This window comes from Notamacropus eugenii, chromosome 1 (assembly GCF_028372415.1).
Source record: "Notamacropus eugenii isolate mMacEug1 chromosome 1, mMacEug1.pri_v2, whole genome shotgun sequence".
NCBI lineage: Eukaryota > Metazoa > Chordata > Mammalia > Diprotodontia > Macropodidae > Notamacropus > Notamacropus eugenii.
Window position 1 is genome coordinate 610371473 of NC_092872.1, and position 18948 is coordinate 610390420.

The following is an 18948-nucleotide window of genomic DNA, read 5'->3' on the forward strand; positions in this document are numbered from 1 at the left end:
ATGTAGGTCATCATTTTGAGCGTAAATTACTATACAACTCTATTTTGCATTGATGCAGTCGGCTGGGCGGCAGGGGGGTGCGCTGGGGCGGACAGAGTTGATGAGCTGTAAAAAAAGCTTTTGCTTCAATACCAAATGATTCCAGGCTGCAGTGCTCATGGAGTTCCTCTCTCTATGATTTTATTATTTGCCTCTTCCCTTGATGTTAGATGTGGCTTCCTGCTGTTGTCAGTATATCTCTCTCCCCATCCTAATTTGGTTTTTCTAGCCTGTTGTAAGCCTGGAAATTAAATAACTAAACTTGTTAAAACTAGATGTAAAATAAAAGTAGCCTCTGAATAAGGGCTTAAGTCACTCCCCTATCAATAAAGTATATAAGCTTTCAATGCATGAACTTTTAAAAAATCAATTACAACCCTTCAGAGGACTTTTTCTTTGCATACTTCCCATCTCTTGCCCGTATTTTGAATAGGAAAGGCTGCCAAATGGCTGTTCCAGATGAGTGAGATGCTACACAGCCACTAAAAATGGGACTAAAAAAATACTAAATGTTAGAACAATCTAGATTTTTTTTTTGCTAATCATAAAGCACTAAACTTTACTGAGGCTGGAACCATATTTTCTTTAAAATTTCTAACAACACTATCAAGTAAAAGTTATATGCAAAGGTGAACACAGTGGGATTGAACGGGGGAGTTTCAGGATACCTGACCATCATTTCTAGCTTCACAGCAGCTGAGTGAAGCTAGAAATATCTGTTCCTGTCTATGTTTCAGTTTCCTCATGTATAAACAATGTTAATGCTGGCCCTGCCTGGCACATTGGGAATATAAGACCACCTTGAAACATAAAAGTATAACATGGCACACTGTAGTGACAGTCTTGGACATAGAGTCAGGAAGATGGGGTTCATATTCTTCCTCTGAAACTAGTTGCATAACCATGAACAAATCTCTGGACCTTGGTTTCCAAATATGTAAAATGAAGATGCTAATAATAACTGCACTGTGCAGTTGTGAAAATGAGGCACTATGAGTAAAGCCCTTTACAAATCTTGAAGTGCTATATAAATATCAACAGTAACTGTAATTATGTAACATAAGTGTTAAATACTATTATACAAAATCTTCCCAATTCAGTCCATTTGGCAGGAGGTCCAATATTCTAGCTAAGTATGTATGCATTGAAGCAGGACAAAAATACTTCCACACAGAGGTATCTATTTATACACAACCCAAGGCAAGTGGAACCAGCACTAGGCAAACTGGTGAGTGGCCTTTGACCCCTTTTTCTTCTGAGGGCCACTAAGGTACAAGAGGCAAAGTGGTATAGTAACTTCAGAGATGGGAGAAGTCAAAGGCACATCAAGTCAGGTATGTGAAAGAAAAAAGCCAACACTTTCCTCTCTGAAGACTTCAAAAGAAAAAGTAAAGGGATGAAGAATTAGTAACAGTTTAGGTTGAGTAACAGAGGAACAAGTTCTCCAAATTGTTTTTCCTTAAAAGCTTGTTCTACACATTTATCACTTTGAAATAGCCTCATTAAATGTTACCTAATTTCTTATGCTCTATCCTGCCATTCCTTATTTTCTAAATTCAGAACTAAGAATTATTTTCTGAGTTTTCTAGATCTACCTTAATACACTGGCAACAGTCAAATATAAGTTGAATGTTCTTAAAAATTAGAAATTCAACTTGAAACTATCACGTGATATTTGTAGCTGTTTTACAAGTTCAGAATGGCAATTTCAGCACTATATTCCTCCACACAGTGCCCAGCGCAAAATAGATGCTTAATTGATTGATTGATTTTAAGTGCATGGTGAGGGTATTCTTTGCCAAATCAAAGACACCACTGCCACCTGGTGGCAGTATTTCCCAATGCCCACTCTGGACGGTTGTTTCCCAAGCCTGAGAAACCCCCCCCCTCCTTTTATGGGTGGTCTTCCCCCAGTAGAATGTAAGTTCCTTGAGTACAAGGTGCGGTTTTCCTTTTCCTTTATTTAAATTCCCAGTCCTAGCACAGTGTCTGGCACAGAGTAAGTGCTTAAATGCTTGCTGACTTACAAATCGTTTTTAATTTTCGGTGTAAGACACTTCACTGCATCCTGTTTAACCCCACAGCTCTGACGTCGGGGCTGCTCCTTCACTTGTGGTGCCCACCTCCACCCCACTCTACACCCAGATGAGGATAACTGACAGCTGTCAAAGCCATCTCCCTAAAGCACCGTGCGAACCATTCCATCTTCTCACTTCCATAAACTCCAGAGACAACTTAACACCTCCAGGAAGCTGCCCCTGCCCCTCCCAAGCTTCCGACATCTCCAAACACATACTCTGCAATCCAGTGTCCTTCAAGGAGACGCTCCCGTCTCCCACCTCCGGATGTTTTCACGGGCAGACCCCCACGTGGGGGACCTGCATCTCCTCACCTCCACCTGCGCGCTCCCTTCGAGCACCAGCTCAACGCCCGCCTTCCACAGGACACCTTTCCGATCCCCCTCAATTCTAGAGCCTTCCCTCCGTGGATCAGCTCCAGTGTATCCTGTCTACGGCTTGTTCGGACATAAACGTCCGCATGCGGTTCCCCCCACCCTACCGTGAGCGGGTCAGGGGCTGTCCCCGTGTTTAGCGCCGTGGCTGGTCCCACTGGACAGGTGGGAGAACTGAGGCTGATCTGCCCAGGCTCGGCCGGCTGCTAAGAGTGAGGCAGGTCACCTGACTCCAGGTCCAGCGCTCCATCCCCTAGGTGCCTCGGACGTAGGCCGGATAGAGGCCACGGGAGTGACAGAGCCCACCAGGAGGCACGGGAAGGTGACGTGACCACTGCGGGGCCGGGATTCACCGGGGAGCCTTCCACGGGCGCCCCTGCATGGACACCAGGACTTCGGCGCGACTTCGAGCCCTCGTCTGCTCAACCCCCCCGGGCGCCCCCCGAACAGGGGGAACTCACGTTCAGCCAGCATCGCCATTCTGGACAGCCCAAACGCCACGGACGCCGGCCCTGGACCACCACGCCGGAAGACAGACGAGCTAAGGGTCAAGCCCGCCTCTGGGAGCCCGACTGGCTCCAGAGACCAGAAGCTGCACGCGGCTTCCGAGGTAAAGCCGGCAGCGGCGGCGCGAGATGATGACGACACAGGAGCGCGACGAGCTCACGCGGCCGTCTGTGGAGGGAAGAGCCCTGAGAGGAGGAAGGCAGGGCCTGAGGGAAGGAGGGCGGGACCTGACGGAAGGAGGAAGGAAGGCGGGGCCTGACGGAAGGAGGGCGGGACCTGAGAGAAGGTGGGAGGCGGGGCCTGAGGGAAGGCGGAAGGAAGGCGGGGCCTGAGGGAGGGAGGGAGGGAGTCGGTGGGTCGAGGAGCGTACAATGCTCTTTATCAGACTCCCGAGCCGGGAGCCCCCTCACTTTGCACTTGGGGAAACTGAGCTTAAGCGACTTGCCCAAGGTCATAGAACAACTACTAATAACAGCCAGTATTTATAAACCTAATCAAGGTTTTCAAAGAGCTTCACAAATATCTCATTTTACGTTCACAGCAGCCCAGTGAAGGAGGTGCTGTTATAGCCCTGTAAAAATACGAGGAAACCGAGGCAGACTGAAGTTAAGCGTCATGCTGCTGAGGCAAAGTTGGAACCCAGCTCCATCTGACTCCAAATCCAGGGCCTTATCCACTAGGTACTAGGTCAGTAGTATTCTTTTTTACTCCTTGATTTAAGACTTTCAAAGTTCTTTACATGCCTTAAAGATCCCATGTGATGATGTACTTTACAATAACCCTAATGTAGGGGCTATTTTTATTATGTTCATTTTACAGATGAAGAAACTGAGACTTAGCGAGCTTAAGTGCCTTGCTCCACACAGCTAGGAAGTGTCTGAGGTAGGATTGGAACCCAGGTCTTCCTGATTCTGAGGGTGGTGCTCTATCTGGCTATCTGCTGGAAAACCTGTCTCTTAAGAATGTGGGGAATTGTCTTTGGAGGGGAGAGTGCCCACTGACCTCTGGAGGGGGAGTGAGGTCAGCTGATGTTTTTGATACTTTGAACCGTAAGATAGTAACAAAACAATAGTAACATTGTCGCCTAGTTAAGATTCCAAATCTGGCTAGCGTAGGTTTTGAACCTCTCAGCACTGTCAGCAGAAGAGGGGCCGCTGGTGATGTGGGATCAGCCTAGGTGTAATCAGGTTAAGTGGCGGCTAGACTCCATACAGTAAAACTTTTGGGAAATTGTACCTTATTAGATCTAGCAGAAAGAAACTGACAAGGATACAGGACTCAAGGAGAAAGCCATCTAGTGGCAACAACTAGTATTTCACTCTTTTGCTGGATGACCACTTTTGTGGGTAAAGTCCTTCAATCTTGTTCAACTCTGCGTCCCTATGCCCTTGTCCGTGGGATTTTCTTGGCAAAGATACTGGAGTGGTTTGCCATTTCCTTTTCAGGTGTGTCCCCATTTTACAGTTGAGGAACTGAGACAAGCAGGGGTTAAGTGATTTTCCCAGGGTCTCACAACTAGCAGTGTGAGGCTGTATTTGAGCTCAGGTCTTCCTGATTCCAGGCCCAGTGCTCTATCCACTACACCACCTAGCTGCCCTAGATAATCAACAGAGTAACAGATTGCTTTTCTCTAGTATTAAGTACAGCGGCTCTTGAGAAGATGTGGTTCATTGTCAGTAGTGCAGTACCTGCAAGTGACTCATGGTTCATATGCAACGGGTTTAATACAGACCACAGGTTTCACACTAGCTGAGGTTTGGGTATCTACAGAAGACTTCTAAGTGACTTTTAATGACAAGGAGAATATCAAGCTGACCAGATGCTTTTGAACATACCCAGCAAGTCTTATGATGTGAGCCACTGTACCTTGCTCCTTATGCATGAGACTAGCAACAGGTAGTTATTATAGGAAAATGTGTCCGTACAAATAGGGAGATAAGACATATACTAAAAAGTGTATATTCAATCCAAGAAATATTTTCTGAAGCATCTACTACTGTCTCACAATTTATCAGATGGTGACCTCCTTGAGGTCTGGGACTATCTTTTGCTTCTTTTCATATCCCCAGCACTTAGCACAGTGCCTGGAGCATGGAAGGTACTCAGTAAAGATTGATTAATACCAGGTAAAATACAATGGGCCATCAAAAATGAAAAAGACAGTTCCTGCAAGAGGGTATAAGGTACATAAATATAACAAAAGTAAGAATGAGAAAAGCGGAATTTGGGGGGGGAGGGGTTGGTTCAGACCTGTATAGGAAATTCTCTAGCCCAAAGGAAGTTCTCTCTACATTAATTTATAGTCTTAGCTACTTGGAAGCACTGAGGCACATGTCTGTGCCAGGGACAGAATTTGAATCCATGTCTCCTTGACTCTAAGGTCTGCCCTAGAATTATTGTGCTATGATGTTTCTCAAGGCAAAACCATAGGCAAGGACAATAGTACAGGTCTGAGTTGTGGTGATAGCAGTGAAACTGGAAAGGGATGTACAGATGCAAGAGATAATACAGAGACTGAATGAACAAGACTTGGGAATTTATTGCATGGAGGAGAATCAAAGTAAATGAATCAAGGATGATACTGAGGAGGTTGGTGGTACAATCAATAGAAATGGGGAAGCTAGAAGGAAGGGCAGGATTTTGGGTAGGGTATAGAAGGGCAGATGGGTTTAGTTTCAAATATATTGAGTTTTGGGCTTAGATGAGATATTCAGGTACAAATGTCCAAGATCTGTTTAAAATTTGAGACAAGTTTAGAGGAGAGATTGAGGGTCAAAACAGAGATTTGTGAGTCATCTGCTTAAGAGTGATAATTGTAATTATGGAACTGTGTGAGGTTGTTAAGGTAGAGAATGGTTTAAAATGAATGTTAAGATCTTTTTTTACATGTAATTGGAAAAATTAAAATATTGTTTTGAAAGAAGAATGACTTTCCCCACCCTTTCACTTCCCCCATTGATAAATGGGAGAGGCAGGAAATTAGGAGACAGTTTCAGTTGTCCAATTCCATCAGTCAACAAGTATTAAGATCTACTATGCTAGATGTTTTGGGATATCAGTATAAAGTACAAACAATTACACACAAGGAGCTAACATTCTAACGAAAGAGTCCAAGTATGTATCCAATCTAATCCAATCCAACATTTATTAAGTGCCTCCTATGTGCCAGGCACTGTGCCAAATATATATGTGTATGTATGTATGTATACATATATATATATAAATATAAAATTAATAAATACAAAAGTATCTAACTGCAAAATATAACTATATTTACTTACATATAAATTATTAAGTACAGGGTGGCTTGGGAAGGAGGGCACTAACATTTGCAGCTAGGAGAACAGAAGTATGTCTTGCACATTCATAGTAAGAGCCTTAAAGTGTGTGTGTGTGTGTGTGTGTGTGTGTGTGTGTAAGTAATATGTTTTTATTAGTTAAGGGAACTCCTTATGACAGGTTTAAGTTGTATTGCACACCAACACCTTCTGCAAATGACTAGTTTAGGCAATTGCCTGGGGCACTGAAAAGTTAAGTGGAATTCATCAGAGAAAGAACTTGAACCTAGGCCTTCTTGATTCTGAAACTGGTTCTCCATCTACTCTCCCAAGCTGCCTTTCAGTAAGAGATTGAAGGGATGATATGGATAGGTTTCCACAGGGAGAAAAAATAGGAAAGGCCAGGAACGAGCAGCAATACACCCCTGTGGGGAAGGCAAAGAGTGTTGATGGAGGTAAAAAGGCCTAAGAATGGGGGGGCAGGGAGGGAGGTGGGAATGTTACAGTGAGAACATTCTGGTAGTCAAATGAAAGTAGTGGATCAGTTTAATCTAGTCAATGTTTGTTAAATTGTTAAATTGAACTGTTAACTGAAAAGCACAGTGGTAGAAGAGAAACAGAGTTAATGAGTAAGGAGAAATGATCAAGCCCCATTTGTAAAATAGGGTAGGGTAAAATTAGCCTAAAACAGAACAGAGTAGTCTTCTCCCATATTATCTAATTATTTTCCATGTATTCTGCCCTTGGAGTTGCTACTCTTAATCAAGCTAAAAAAAGTGTTCTGCTACCTACGCTTAACTTGAATATTTTTATTTGATCAAATCTGCTAAGTACAGTGCTTTTCAGTAAAAGTAGTCCTCAGACTTTTTCAGTTTCCATACCACATCAACAATAAAAATAATAATAGCTAACGTTTATATAGCATTTCATATATATGTAACTTGTGTGTTCTGGATCATTTCCCAAAGCCAGGCAGTGGATTTGCAGTCATAGCTTCTCTACTACCAGAAGCAAAACCCACTCTACTGTATTCCTCCTCCTCTCTCCCCACAATTGTTAGATACCAATAAATAGTGCCCCACTTAACATCAATTAGCTTTTACAAAGGAATATTTACTTTGAAAGTGCAACAAGAACCAACACTTTCCCTGGTATCTTAGAGGTATACTCTTCCCTATACTCCTTCAGTCTCAAGGAGAGTAGGCGTATAGGGAGACTAAGTCTGAGAGCAGCTCATACTTAGCTCAGTTCCTACATCATGTTGGTCCCACCACTGTGTGCAAAGGTGGCAGCATTGCCAGATGAATACTTGTCACAGCTGTCATGAGGCTGGGGTCCTGAAGGATACTCTGGAATGCAATACCAGGATGGTGTCATCCTCCAGACCTCCTAGAGCTCTGACGCTAAGAACACGACTGACACTGCCACGCCCTTTTGAATGCTTCCTCAGTAAACCAAAGAGGTTCCTCTTTCTCGGGCAATAAGCTGATGGAGAACCATCTCCAGTCATCCTGATCTGTATCTTGCCACTTGACCCACATGACTCTGGAGGAGAAAGTAAGGCTGGTGACTTTGCACAGCCCTCCTTCCCTTAAATCCAATTCACTTGCAACTCAAAGACATTACCTCTGATGTCATGGTCCTCTTCTGGAATGAAGGACAAACAAAGCTGATTGGAACCAGTTATTCAATGTCCTGACACACTCCACAGTCTCTTTCAGGATCTTCATTTCTATGTCATCATGACTCTCCTAGAAGCAGGAAGCAGGTTTCCCAGCATCTCCACATGGGGAAAACCTTTAGAGGCCTTGTGAACTTATTCCTTATTACACATGTATCAGAATTGCTAATGATTAGTTAACTGCAAAAAAAAAAATGTTGAATTTGCATCTTAGTCATTCAATTGGTATCTTAATCATTTACTAAGTGACTGTTCAGTTTAGATTTGAAAATATATTTTTGAAAAGTCCCAATTTTAGCATTATTTTCATTTTTGAACTAGTCCTTAAACCTTCTGTCTACTGTCCCAGACTATCAGTATTTTAGATCACATTTTGAGAACCAGACAGTATTTTTCTGTTGAAAGGATTCATGCAGTATTAAGAAAACCTTTAGATGGCAGCCTCAAAGAACCCTTTTCAGGACTCTAAACTGAACCCGGAGAATCATTGATATAGAAGGGACTAGACTCATCTAGTCTAGCCTGTTCTTATACCTTCAGGTCAGTGAAAATCAAATCATCCTGGACAGAGATCAATTACTTACTAAAGGAATTATTATATATAGTATTGCACATTTACGACATTTCTAATACGTACAAATGCCAGTTTCTATCATATATCATTTTCTCTGCAAAAAGTTCTTAAAATGTGGATTTTCTTTTCTTTACTCCTGAGAAAGAATGAAAGAGAGAGAGAGTGTGTGTCAGATTGTCCTATGTGGGGGTATCCATTCCCCTGAGGTAATTCCTCACTATCCAACCTCAGTTACATTATTTTTATGTACCATATGATTATTACATTACGTTATTACAAAATTCCTATATATTTAGGCAGCTAGGAAAGCTAGACTTAGAGCTGAATTTGAGTCACATCCTGAGTCAGACATTAACTAGCTGTATGACCCTGGGTGAGTCTCAGTGTCTTCAACTTTAAGATGAGGGCAATATGAGCATCCACCTCACAGGGAAATTCTGAGAGCCAGCTGAGATAACCTACATAAAGAGCATTGTAAACCTTATAGTGCTATAGAATTGGTAGCTGTTGTTACTGTTGTTGTTACTATTTGAGGTACAAGGGGAAAGGCTCAGGAAGGGATATAAAGACCAGAGAAAAGACAGGAGAGAAGGGGCAAGAGGAGGGAGAAAGACCTTGCCCTTTCTTAGGGCCAGTTAGGTCTTTCCTCTACCTTAGAAGCTGTCATCATCACCACTATCACCATTATCGTTATCACCACCACTATCACCACCTCTGTCACCATCATCATCATCATTCCACAACGGTCTTTGTCTCCTAAACCCACCCCTTATCTGGTCCAGTATTTTCATTTGACTACCAGAATGCTCTCACTTTCACATCCCCCCTCCACCACCCACCAACACATACACACACGTTCTTAGGCCTTTCTACCTCCATCAACACTCTTTGCCTTCCCCACAAGGCTGTATTCCTGTTTGTTCCTGGCCTTTCCTATTTTTTCTCCCTGTGGAAACTTACCCATTTCATCCCTTCAATGCCAAGCTTTCAGTTATTTCTAAGGTGACAGCTATTTCAGGACTGAAAGAAGGGTTTATGTATATGATTTACCTCTATTTTATTCCTCTATGCCCTGAAACAAACTGATTTTATTAGGTATCAAAACTACAGTACTTTAGTGTGGAGCAAGAAGGTATTGTGGAGGAGGGACTAGAGTGGGAAAAGACTTAAGGCAAGGAGAACAATTTGGAAGTCATCAGAATATTCTAAGTGAGAGATAGGGCCTGAACTTTAGGGCCTGCTTTAACAGTAGCTATGTGAGTAAAGAGAAGAGGCTGAATGTGAAAGATACTTTAGAGATAGAAACAGCAAAGTGCAGCAATCATTTGGATGTGTGGCATGAGGGAAAGTGAGATATCATGGGTAATGCTGAAAGAAGCTTGCCTCACATTTTACCAAAAAAAATCAAGGCCATTCACTGTGAGAATGGCCTTCTCCCCTCTTCATTATCTCATATCACTCGTTTACCTCCACTATCTCCTCCTTTATTCCTATCCACATAAAGAGGTTGCTTTAATCCTTACAAAGACTGATTTCTCTACCTATATAAGCAATCCCATTTTATCCAGTTTCCTCCAACAGATTGTCCCCTCTGTCATCCCTACTCTTCAGTCTCTTTCCTTACTACCTTCAGATATGCCCTTGTCTCTCCTATCTTCAAACCCCCCTCACTTGATCCTTCTATTTTCACTGTCATCTATACTGCTCTTCCCTTTGTTGCTAAACTCCTTGAAAAGTATGGCTACAATAAGTGCCTTTACTTTCTTTTCTCACCAAACTCTCTCCAAAGTTACCAGTGATCTCTTATTTGTCAGATTCATTGTCTTTTTCTCAATCTTCATTCCTTTTGCCTTGTTAGCAGCTCTTGATACTACTGATCACCCTTTCTCCTTGAAATTCTCTTCTCTTAATTTTTTCTTTTAAATATTCATTTATAATTGAATATCATTATCTTCAGAAATTCAAGCTTTTCTTCTCTCCCAGTTAGTCTAAATAGTCAGACTTGCCCTCTTTTTACTTTGAAGGGGAATTCCCCAGATGATTTTATCTTCCGCTTCTGGTATGTGTTGTACTTTGTGGACAGATTCATATTTTTTCTTGCTTCATCCACTGTTCCAAGGTTGACAATGTTAGCATCCTCTCAACTCTAGTTCTTTTGACTTTGAAAGTATCAGTCGATCAACAAGCATTCATTTAGGGCCTACTGTGTTGAGCACTGTGCTAGGAAATTCAAAATCCTCCTTGTCTACAAGAGGTTGGGGTTCAGAATAGTGTTCTTGAACTCCTTTCTCAGGCTTTATTCAAGCCCATGTCTACTGCTGCCATATGCTTTTGCTGGCTCATGCTCAGTCAGCCAGTCACTGAGAGTTCCCTGTGTACTATCATTACCTCTAAACAATGGCTATGTCCTGCAGTCTCGTAAGGTTGATTGAGGATCTCCTACAATTGATTCCAGAATCTCTTAATCAATCTACTTTACATAAGGAAAATAGGAGAGATACAAAATTAATACAAAATGATTTTGGGGTTTGAGGAAACATACTAATAACTGGGGCAAATGGAAAAGGACTCTTAAAGAACATAGCACTTGACTGATCCTTGAAGGAAACTAAGAGTTCCAAGAGGCAGAGAGAGGAGCCATAGCATCCCAAACAGGGAGACAGTCTGTGCAAGGGCAGGAGATCAATTGTCATAAAAGAGGAACAGCTGCTAGGCAAGTTTAGCTAGAACAGAGAACATAAAGGGGAAAGATAAAGTGCAGTGAGATCATGAAGGGCTTTAAATTTCAGAACAAGAGTTTATCTTTTATCCAAAAGGCAATGGTTGTTGTCCTTCGTCTTCGAAGAGGGCTAAAAAACACCACCATGCTAAAGTGAAATTTCACTCTGTCTGATCAGACCAATGCGAGCTTGGAATGCTCTACCACAAGTTGGGCACAGATAGTCCGTGTGAATATTTGGGATGGATATCCCAAATGCGCACATCCTATGTTTACTTTGTGCTGTCTCAATTCTGCTTTGCTCAAAGAGCATAACACCCTTTCTGATGTGGGCCTGCCATGCTTAGTGGTCCTGTGCCAGTGTCTTCCATATTGCACAGTCAAATCCAAAGTTCTCAAGAGATTTGACCATGCAACTTGTGAGGGAATGATATGGTCAGACCTATTCAGTTGTGTGGAGGATGAATTAGAAAAGGAAGAGACTGGATACAAGATGACTAATTAGGAGGCTGTTGCAATAATGCAAGTGAAATGTGATGGGACCCTACCTAGGGTGATTATGCTGTGAATGGAAAGGAGACTGATGGAAGATATGATGAGCAGACTGAATTGATGAGAGTTAGTAGCTGCTTCCCTACTCTGCCCAGCAGTGAGTACAAGTTTCATGGGGTTCTGCATGGTTTCATTTGAAATCCCTTCACCATCTTCTATGTCTCACACTTTCATATATCTAAGCTAAGTATAAGGACAAGGACGAACTAAATACTTTAAGTGATATCTATATCTATATCTATATATATGTATACACACACACACACACACACACACATATATATATGTTCAAAGAAAAAATTCAGAGAAGAAGAAAAAAAATACCTGATGATTCTTGGGGTTAGAAAAAGTGAGGTTGTCCTGGTAGTACAAATATATTTCTTCATATTTTAGGTAATGCTAGGTAAGCAATAGTATTTATGAACACTATTAGCTATTCAATTTGCTCAGTTGTGGATTGAATCTAGCTGCTGAAAGAACAACACCTAATACTTCCCTTGGTTCATTAACCTTAAACCAAGCACTGTTGTTGTTGTTCAGCTGTTTTTCAGTCACATCTGACTCTTTGTGGACTCATTTGGGGTTTTCTTGGCAAAGTTACTACTGTGGTTTTCTATTTCCTACTCCAATTTATTTTATAGATGAAGAACTCAGGCAAACAGGGTTAAGTGACTTGCCCAGGGTCACACAGGGAGAAAGTGTCTGAGACCAGATTTGAACTCATGAAGATGAGTCTTCCTGATTCCAAGTCCAGTACTCTACAACTGTGCTACCTCACTGCTCCTTAAACCAAGTACACACCTAAGCAGTGGGCTGTGGATCATGTTTTACATGAAGCTTGTTAGTTTAGAAGTGGGGTTGTCTTATCAGTTGAAATGAACCAGAGTGAAGAAGGTATCCAAAGAGAGTCTCATGCTCATAGAATCAAATTGTTCAGACCCCAGTGTTCCCTAGGAAAGTCACTAGAAGTGATTGAATGGCACTGTGAGAACTGAATCCAAATGGGTCTTGTAGATTCTGTGGTGTGGCTTTCCTAGGACTCTTCTAATTGTGACATGAATGGCTAAAGTTTACAGAATCTTGAGACTGAAGGAGAGCCCAACTGTGCATAAGATGAGTTCTAGCTACTTTCTTTTGTTTTTATTTTTTAAATCATTTATTCTGTATTTTGGGATAGAAAACAACTTAGCATGGAAATTTCCTGAAATTTTTCATTTAAAAGGTCAAGTTTCCATCTGTTTTCACTGCATAATTAGAGCTATCCACCCCTTTTCAGGCCCAGGAAACCTATACTTCCCCCAACTCCCCACTGATAAACTCTCAAAAAACTGGAAGTGAAAGAGACACAAATGTTTCTTGTCCAAAAGTTCACAAAGCACCAAAAGTAGGATTCCAATATTAACTGAATAGTTCCCTGTCAACATTTCAAATGGAATCTCAAAGAACTGTTTTATGTGCTACTGATGTATAGAAATATCAAAGATATATCTTGGGACAGAGCTAATACAGTAAAAGGTAAGGCTACTTTGAGAACAAAGGTGGAATATATAACAGATTAAATCCTTTTTTCCCAATTCACAAGTTTTTACATAATATGGGATTTCCCAAAGTGTATCTTGTGTTTTGAGAGGAGGAGAAGAAACAAAAAAAATCATTATTTCTTAAGTGAAATGATATTCACTACAGGACTTTGAATATGCACTTAGAAAGACATGTCCTTTTTCTCTGAAAAACCTCAAAATTGTATCATCGTGGGGTAATCACGGGGACAGCTAGGTGGCACAGTGGGTAGAACACCAGCCCTGGAGTCAGGAGGACCTGCGTGTGTCTAAATTTCGCCTCAGATACTTACTAGCTGTGTGACCTTGGGCAAGTCACTTAACCCTAATTGCCTTGCCAAAAAAATTTTAAAAAAAGAATCATATAATCATGAAATATTAGGAGTAGAAGGGACCTTAAAGACCATCTACCCATAGAGAAGGTTGTTCCCCAGAAGGGTGGAGAGGTTTGGAAGGTCTTATTCCCTGGTTCTGTTCTCCATGGCTCATTGAGAGGAAGTATGGTACAATGGAAAGAGTGCTTGATTTGGAGTCAGAGGACTTGAGTTCAAATTCTGCTGACTTTACTACCTGTGTGGCTTTGAGGGAAGTGAATTCACTTCTCTAGGTCTGTTTGTTTACTTATAAAATGGTTACACTAGAATTCCTTCTAAAATCTCTTTCAGCTCTAATAAATCTAATAAAGCTCTATCTGACTGAAAAATTCTCATTCCCTCTTAGATAGTGCAAATTAACAAATCTTTTTTCTCTTGGTGATCCCATCAGCTCCTATAGGTTTTATCATTATTTTTACGCAGATGACTCCTAAATGTATATATCCAGCACTCATCTCTCTCCTGAGCTCTAATTCTACATCCCCAGAGACAAGACAACACACATTTATTAAACTTTACTATGTACCAGGCAGTTAGTTGGCACAGTGGACACAGTGCCAGGCCTGGAGTCAGGAAGTCATCTTCCTGAGTTCAAATATGGCCTTAGACACTTGCTAGCTGTGTGACCTTGGGTAAGTCACTTAACTCTGCCTCAATTTCCTCATCTGTAAAATGATCTGGAGAAGAAAATGGCAAAGCGCTCTAGTATCTTTGCATAGAAAACCCCAAATGCAGTCACAAAGAGTCAGACATGACTAAAAGTGACTCAACAACAACAACATGTGCCAGGCACTGTGCTAAGCACCAAGGATACAAGCAAAAAGGAAAAAAAAAACAGTCCCTACTTTTAAGGAGCTTACGTTCTAATGAGGCAATCCTGGGATGGGTGGAAAAGTCACCCGCACAAGGAGGACATGGTGCCAAAGCCCTGAGAGTCAGAAGCAGGGCTGGGAGGGGAAAGGCATGCTGGATAGTTCCACTTGTATGTCCTATTGCCTATGTACCATAGCCATCACTGAGTGCAGCAAACCCTGAGAGAAGGGACCCATCCTCTTTACTATCACCACCATCAACAATGGTGACAAACTGCTATGTGGCAGGTCAATAAGTCCAAGAACTCTGAGAAATAGTAGCACTTCTACCTCCCGAAGAACCACTGGATTTGCTTCCAGCCCAGCCCTGCAACTCCTGTAGAGAAAGAACCTGCCACCCCCACCAGCTGCCAAACAATCACCACCAGTAAGGTGGGCAAGTCATGCTAGCAAAAGCAGCAAGGCACTGTAAGGGAGAGATAGGAGATGACACGTCAGGCAAGTCAAACTACCATTTCAGACCCATTTGGAGACAGCCCAAGACGACAGAAGAGCCCCAGGAATAGCAGTGACCTGACAACTGCTCCTGCAGGTACCACAGCTTTTTCCTCAGCAACCACAATACTAACGACCTGGAAAAGAAAGTTCTCATTACCAAAGTCTTTGCAATGTCAAATGGTTCAGCATCAACAGTGGATATAATTTTATCGGTGGAAATAACAACCCATTCAATAGGAAGTGCCTTGAAAGCAGGGACTTTCTTTTTTTCCTCTTTCTGTATCCCTAGTGCTTTAACACAGTGCCAAGCGCATATTAGGAACTCAATAAATGTTTATTGATTGATTGATCAAAGGAGATTACTTTCTGTTTTGCTGAGACAAAGTACCCTAAGAACCACAGGGCATTTCCATCTGACTTGCAGCTAAAACCTCCTATATATGCTCTCTCATCTACAGATATTCACATCACTCCATATTATGCTTCTGCTCAGACCACCACCTCTATTTCCTCCTACTGGGAACTCTTCATCTTGATCTTTGGGCTCTAATAGCCTAATCAGTCAAATTAGCCAAAGAGGCAGTTTTCCCCTTATCTTGTCAAAGATAAGCATGCTAGCATGGCTCCATGCCACTTTCCAGCTCTTGTTGAGGACGGGAACTATCTTGCTTACTAGTAGTACTTTGTATTACCTTGAACTTAGTAGGTGCTTAATAAGTGTATGTTGAAATGAATTAAATTGAATATAATGCTGGATCATAGATTTCTGCTTTTCCATCAAATACCACTCCATTTTTTCAATACAGGAAAGGAAGATATCCTCTTGTAATATGCACCACTGACTCAATGCACCACTGACTTCTCTGTCATCTCTCTAGCATAGGACAAGAAGTTCAGTTACAAATATTTTGGAAGGACATTTGTTGTTCAGTAGTTTCAGTCATGTCCGACTCTTCACGACCCCATTTTTGGCTTTCTTGGCAAAGATACTGGGGTGATTTGCCATTTTCTTCTCCAGCTCATTTTACAGATGAGGAAACTGAGGTAAGCAGGGTTAAATGATTTGCCCAGGGTCACACAACTAGTCAATGTCTGAGGCCAGATTTGAACTCAGAAAGATGGGTCTTCCTGACTCCAGGTCAGGTCTATCTGTCCCACTTAGCTGCCCTTTTGAAAGGACATACCCCGTGTCTTTTGTACCAGAAGTTTTGATGATATCATGGTGCTGCAGTATATGCTGTGTATTGTTCCAAATGCCAGCCTCATAAATGTAAAAGGAATACCCCTAAAATGGTGTTCACACATGTATGGATATGTATGGAATACACACATACATGTATATATTTCTTTTGATCAAGCTCTGTGATTTCACTTGTACAGGAAATTTCAGTGAAATGAAGCTCTTTCTCCCAATGCAGATTAGCAACTCTTCCAGAACTTAGGATCTGAAGCAAGGACACTGAGAGGTTCAGTGATTAGCCCAGGGTCACACAGTCATCATATATTAAAGGCAGGACTTGAACATGGCCTTCTTTATTCATTGTGCCTTATGCTTGTAACAGAATCGTAGGATCATAATTCTGCGACTGGAAAGGACCTGAGAGTCCATTCTGTTCAGTCCTCTTCTTTTTATAGCTGAGGAAACTGAGGCAACACCAGGGGAATCAGAAGCAGGATTAGAATTTAGGTTCTCTGAGACTGGAGCCAGTGCTCTTTCCATTGTACCCCACTGCCTCCTTATTTTTGTGGCATTAGGGACTGGATCTGTGACTTCAATGGTCAAGAGAACTCCCAAATAAGGGAAATCCCTCTACTAACACAGATTGGCACCTTCTCAGCAATTTAAAATCCTTGAAAATTGCCTAGAACACTGAAAGGAGAAAAGGCATAAGCATTTATAGAGTGCCTACTATGTACCAGGCACTGATATAGATATCTCATTTGATCTTCACACTGGACAGTAGGCACTGTTATTATCCCTATTTTACAGGGGAAACTAAGGCAATCAGAGCTTAAGGGATTTGCCCAAGGTAACACAGCTAGGAAGTATCTGAGGCCAAATTGGCAACCTAGGACTTCCTCACACAAGGTCCTGAACTCTATCCATTGTGCCACATAGGACAACACCTTCTATATCTACTGCTACCTAGAAACCAAGTGAAGCACTATGGGGAGCAAAAGTACTTTGAATGATTGTTGTATAAACATTTCAAGTGATATCTTAGTGTGGTGGAATCTTGTATGGGTGGTGTGTGTGTGTATGTGTGTGTGTGTGTGTGTGTGTGTGTGTGTGTGTGTGTGTGTGTGTATGTGTGTGTATGTGTACTGGAGGGAATGGAGTGTTTCATTTTACTGTTTTACTTCTATAAATAAAAAAGGAAACACCCTTTCCCCTCGCTGCATATCTGATGTTTTCTGCAGAACAGGGTACAAATTCATTGGATCTAGGTACTTAGTAGAGAAAGAGCTAAAGACTTGTGGTCCTGCTTTTCTTGCAAAGCACTCAGGATGTCTATGTATACGTATGTAAATGTCTACATCTATAATTCATATGATATTGGCTAGTTCAGTGGTTTTAAATGGAAAGAATACAGTTAAAAACTCAATTTGCATGACTATTTCCTGAGCCCTAAATCCAGGAAAGTTTCTCCAATGGGAGTTTTCCATCTGGAACTTCAGCAAGGAGCATCCATCCATTGGTAAGCTTTGGCTGTAGTAGAGTTGTTAACTCTTCTGAGAATCATGCAATAATGGCGAATGCTGGATTTAGAGTCAGAGGACTCTAAATCCTGGGTTCCTACCTTGGGCAAGTAACTCCCACCTTCTGGGGCTGTTTTCTGCAGAATGATGGAGTTGGATTGAGTGATGTCCAAATTCTCCTTCAACTCTAAATTCATTGATTTCCAATTATTTCAAAACAAGGGAAACTGAAACTAAGATGGAAAACTTGAAACCTTTTTTTGGGGGGGAGGTATTCCCCTTGTCGAGAATACTCCTTTACCATCACTTTTTAGATTACTTAGCTTCCTCCAACATTCAATTAAAAACCTGTCTACTTAGGATCCTCTTAGTTGCTGGTATTCTTTCCCTCCCAAAATGACCTTGAATTTACTCCTTGGTTTACATGTTGAATCCTCCAGTAGAATAGAAGTTCTCTGGGAACTGAAACTGTTTTTCTTTTTTCTTTTCTTGCCTTTGCATCCCCAGTACCTTGTTCATACTGAGTACTTAATAAATGCTCATTAAATTCAGTTGAATTGAATTGTATCTATTCTGTTCCATACAAGAGTTAGTAAGTGAACATACATTTATTTATTAAGTGCTTACCATATTCCAGGCACTGTGCTAAATGCTGGAGACACAAAGAAAGGTAAAATATAATCCCTGCTGTCAAGGAGCTCAGAATCCGATGGAGGAGACAACACGCCAACAGCTATGTACAAAAAAGCTATATACAAGGTAAATTGGGAATAATCAGTAGAGCAATGCACAAGGATGAAGGGAGGGTTGGGAAAGGCTTCCTGCAGAAGGTAGGATTTTGCCCAAGAGTTGAAGGAAGCCAGGAGGAGGAAATGAGGAGGGAGTGCATTGTTAGAATTTTTCCCACTCCCTAAAATCTGCTAAAATTTTTTTGCTAGTCCTGTTTTCAGGGTCTCTAGGGAAGCCTTTCTGTAACTTGCTAAAGGGAATTATATCTGAAATATCTTGTCAAGAAAATTGTTTTTGTTCTAGTCCACATGCCCCCTTAAAACCATGCCATGACTCTTATTTTCCCTAGGTTCCTATAATGGTTCCTTCTTCCTCAATTCTAACCTTCTTGTGTTTCTACAGCTCGAAATAGAAAATAAAACCTAGCCAAGAACAGTTGATGAAAGAGGACTAGATTTTGATTGCTGTCCAGAA

The 18948-nt window shown here is 41.6% G+C and overlaps 1 protein-coding gene and 1 long non-coding RNA gene across 2 annotated transcripts in view; one reads left to right on the forward strand and one right to left on the reverse strand.

Annotated features, from left to right (window-relative positions):
- Nucleotides 1-3288, reverse strand: part of PINX1 (PIN2 (TERF1) interacting telomerase inhibitor 1) — a 119596-nt gene extending 116308 nt beyond the window's left edge. Inside the window, exon 1 of the mRNA XM_072634842.1 lies at nucleotides 2953-3288. Coding sequence (XP_072490943.1) covers nucleotides 2953-2971 — 19 coding nt within the window. The 5' untranslated portion in view covers nucleotides 2972-3288. The remainder of the gene's footprint in view (nucleotides 1-2952) is intronic.
- A 22-nt stretch (nucleotides 3289-3310) lies between these two features.
- Nucleotides 3311-18948, forward strand: part of LOC140520707 (uncharacterized) — a 76536-nt gene continuing 60898 nt past the window's right edge. The window contains exons 1-2 of the long non-coding RNA XR_011972616.1: nucleotides 3311-3448; nucleotides 3540-3685. This is a non-coding gene — a long non-coding RNA (uncharacterized lncRNA). The remainder of the gene's footprint in view (nucleotides 3449-3539; nucleotides 3686-18948) is intronic.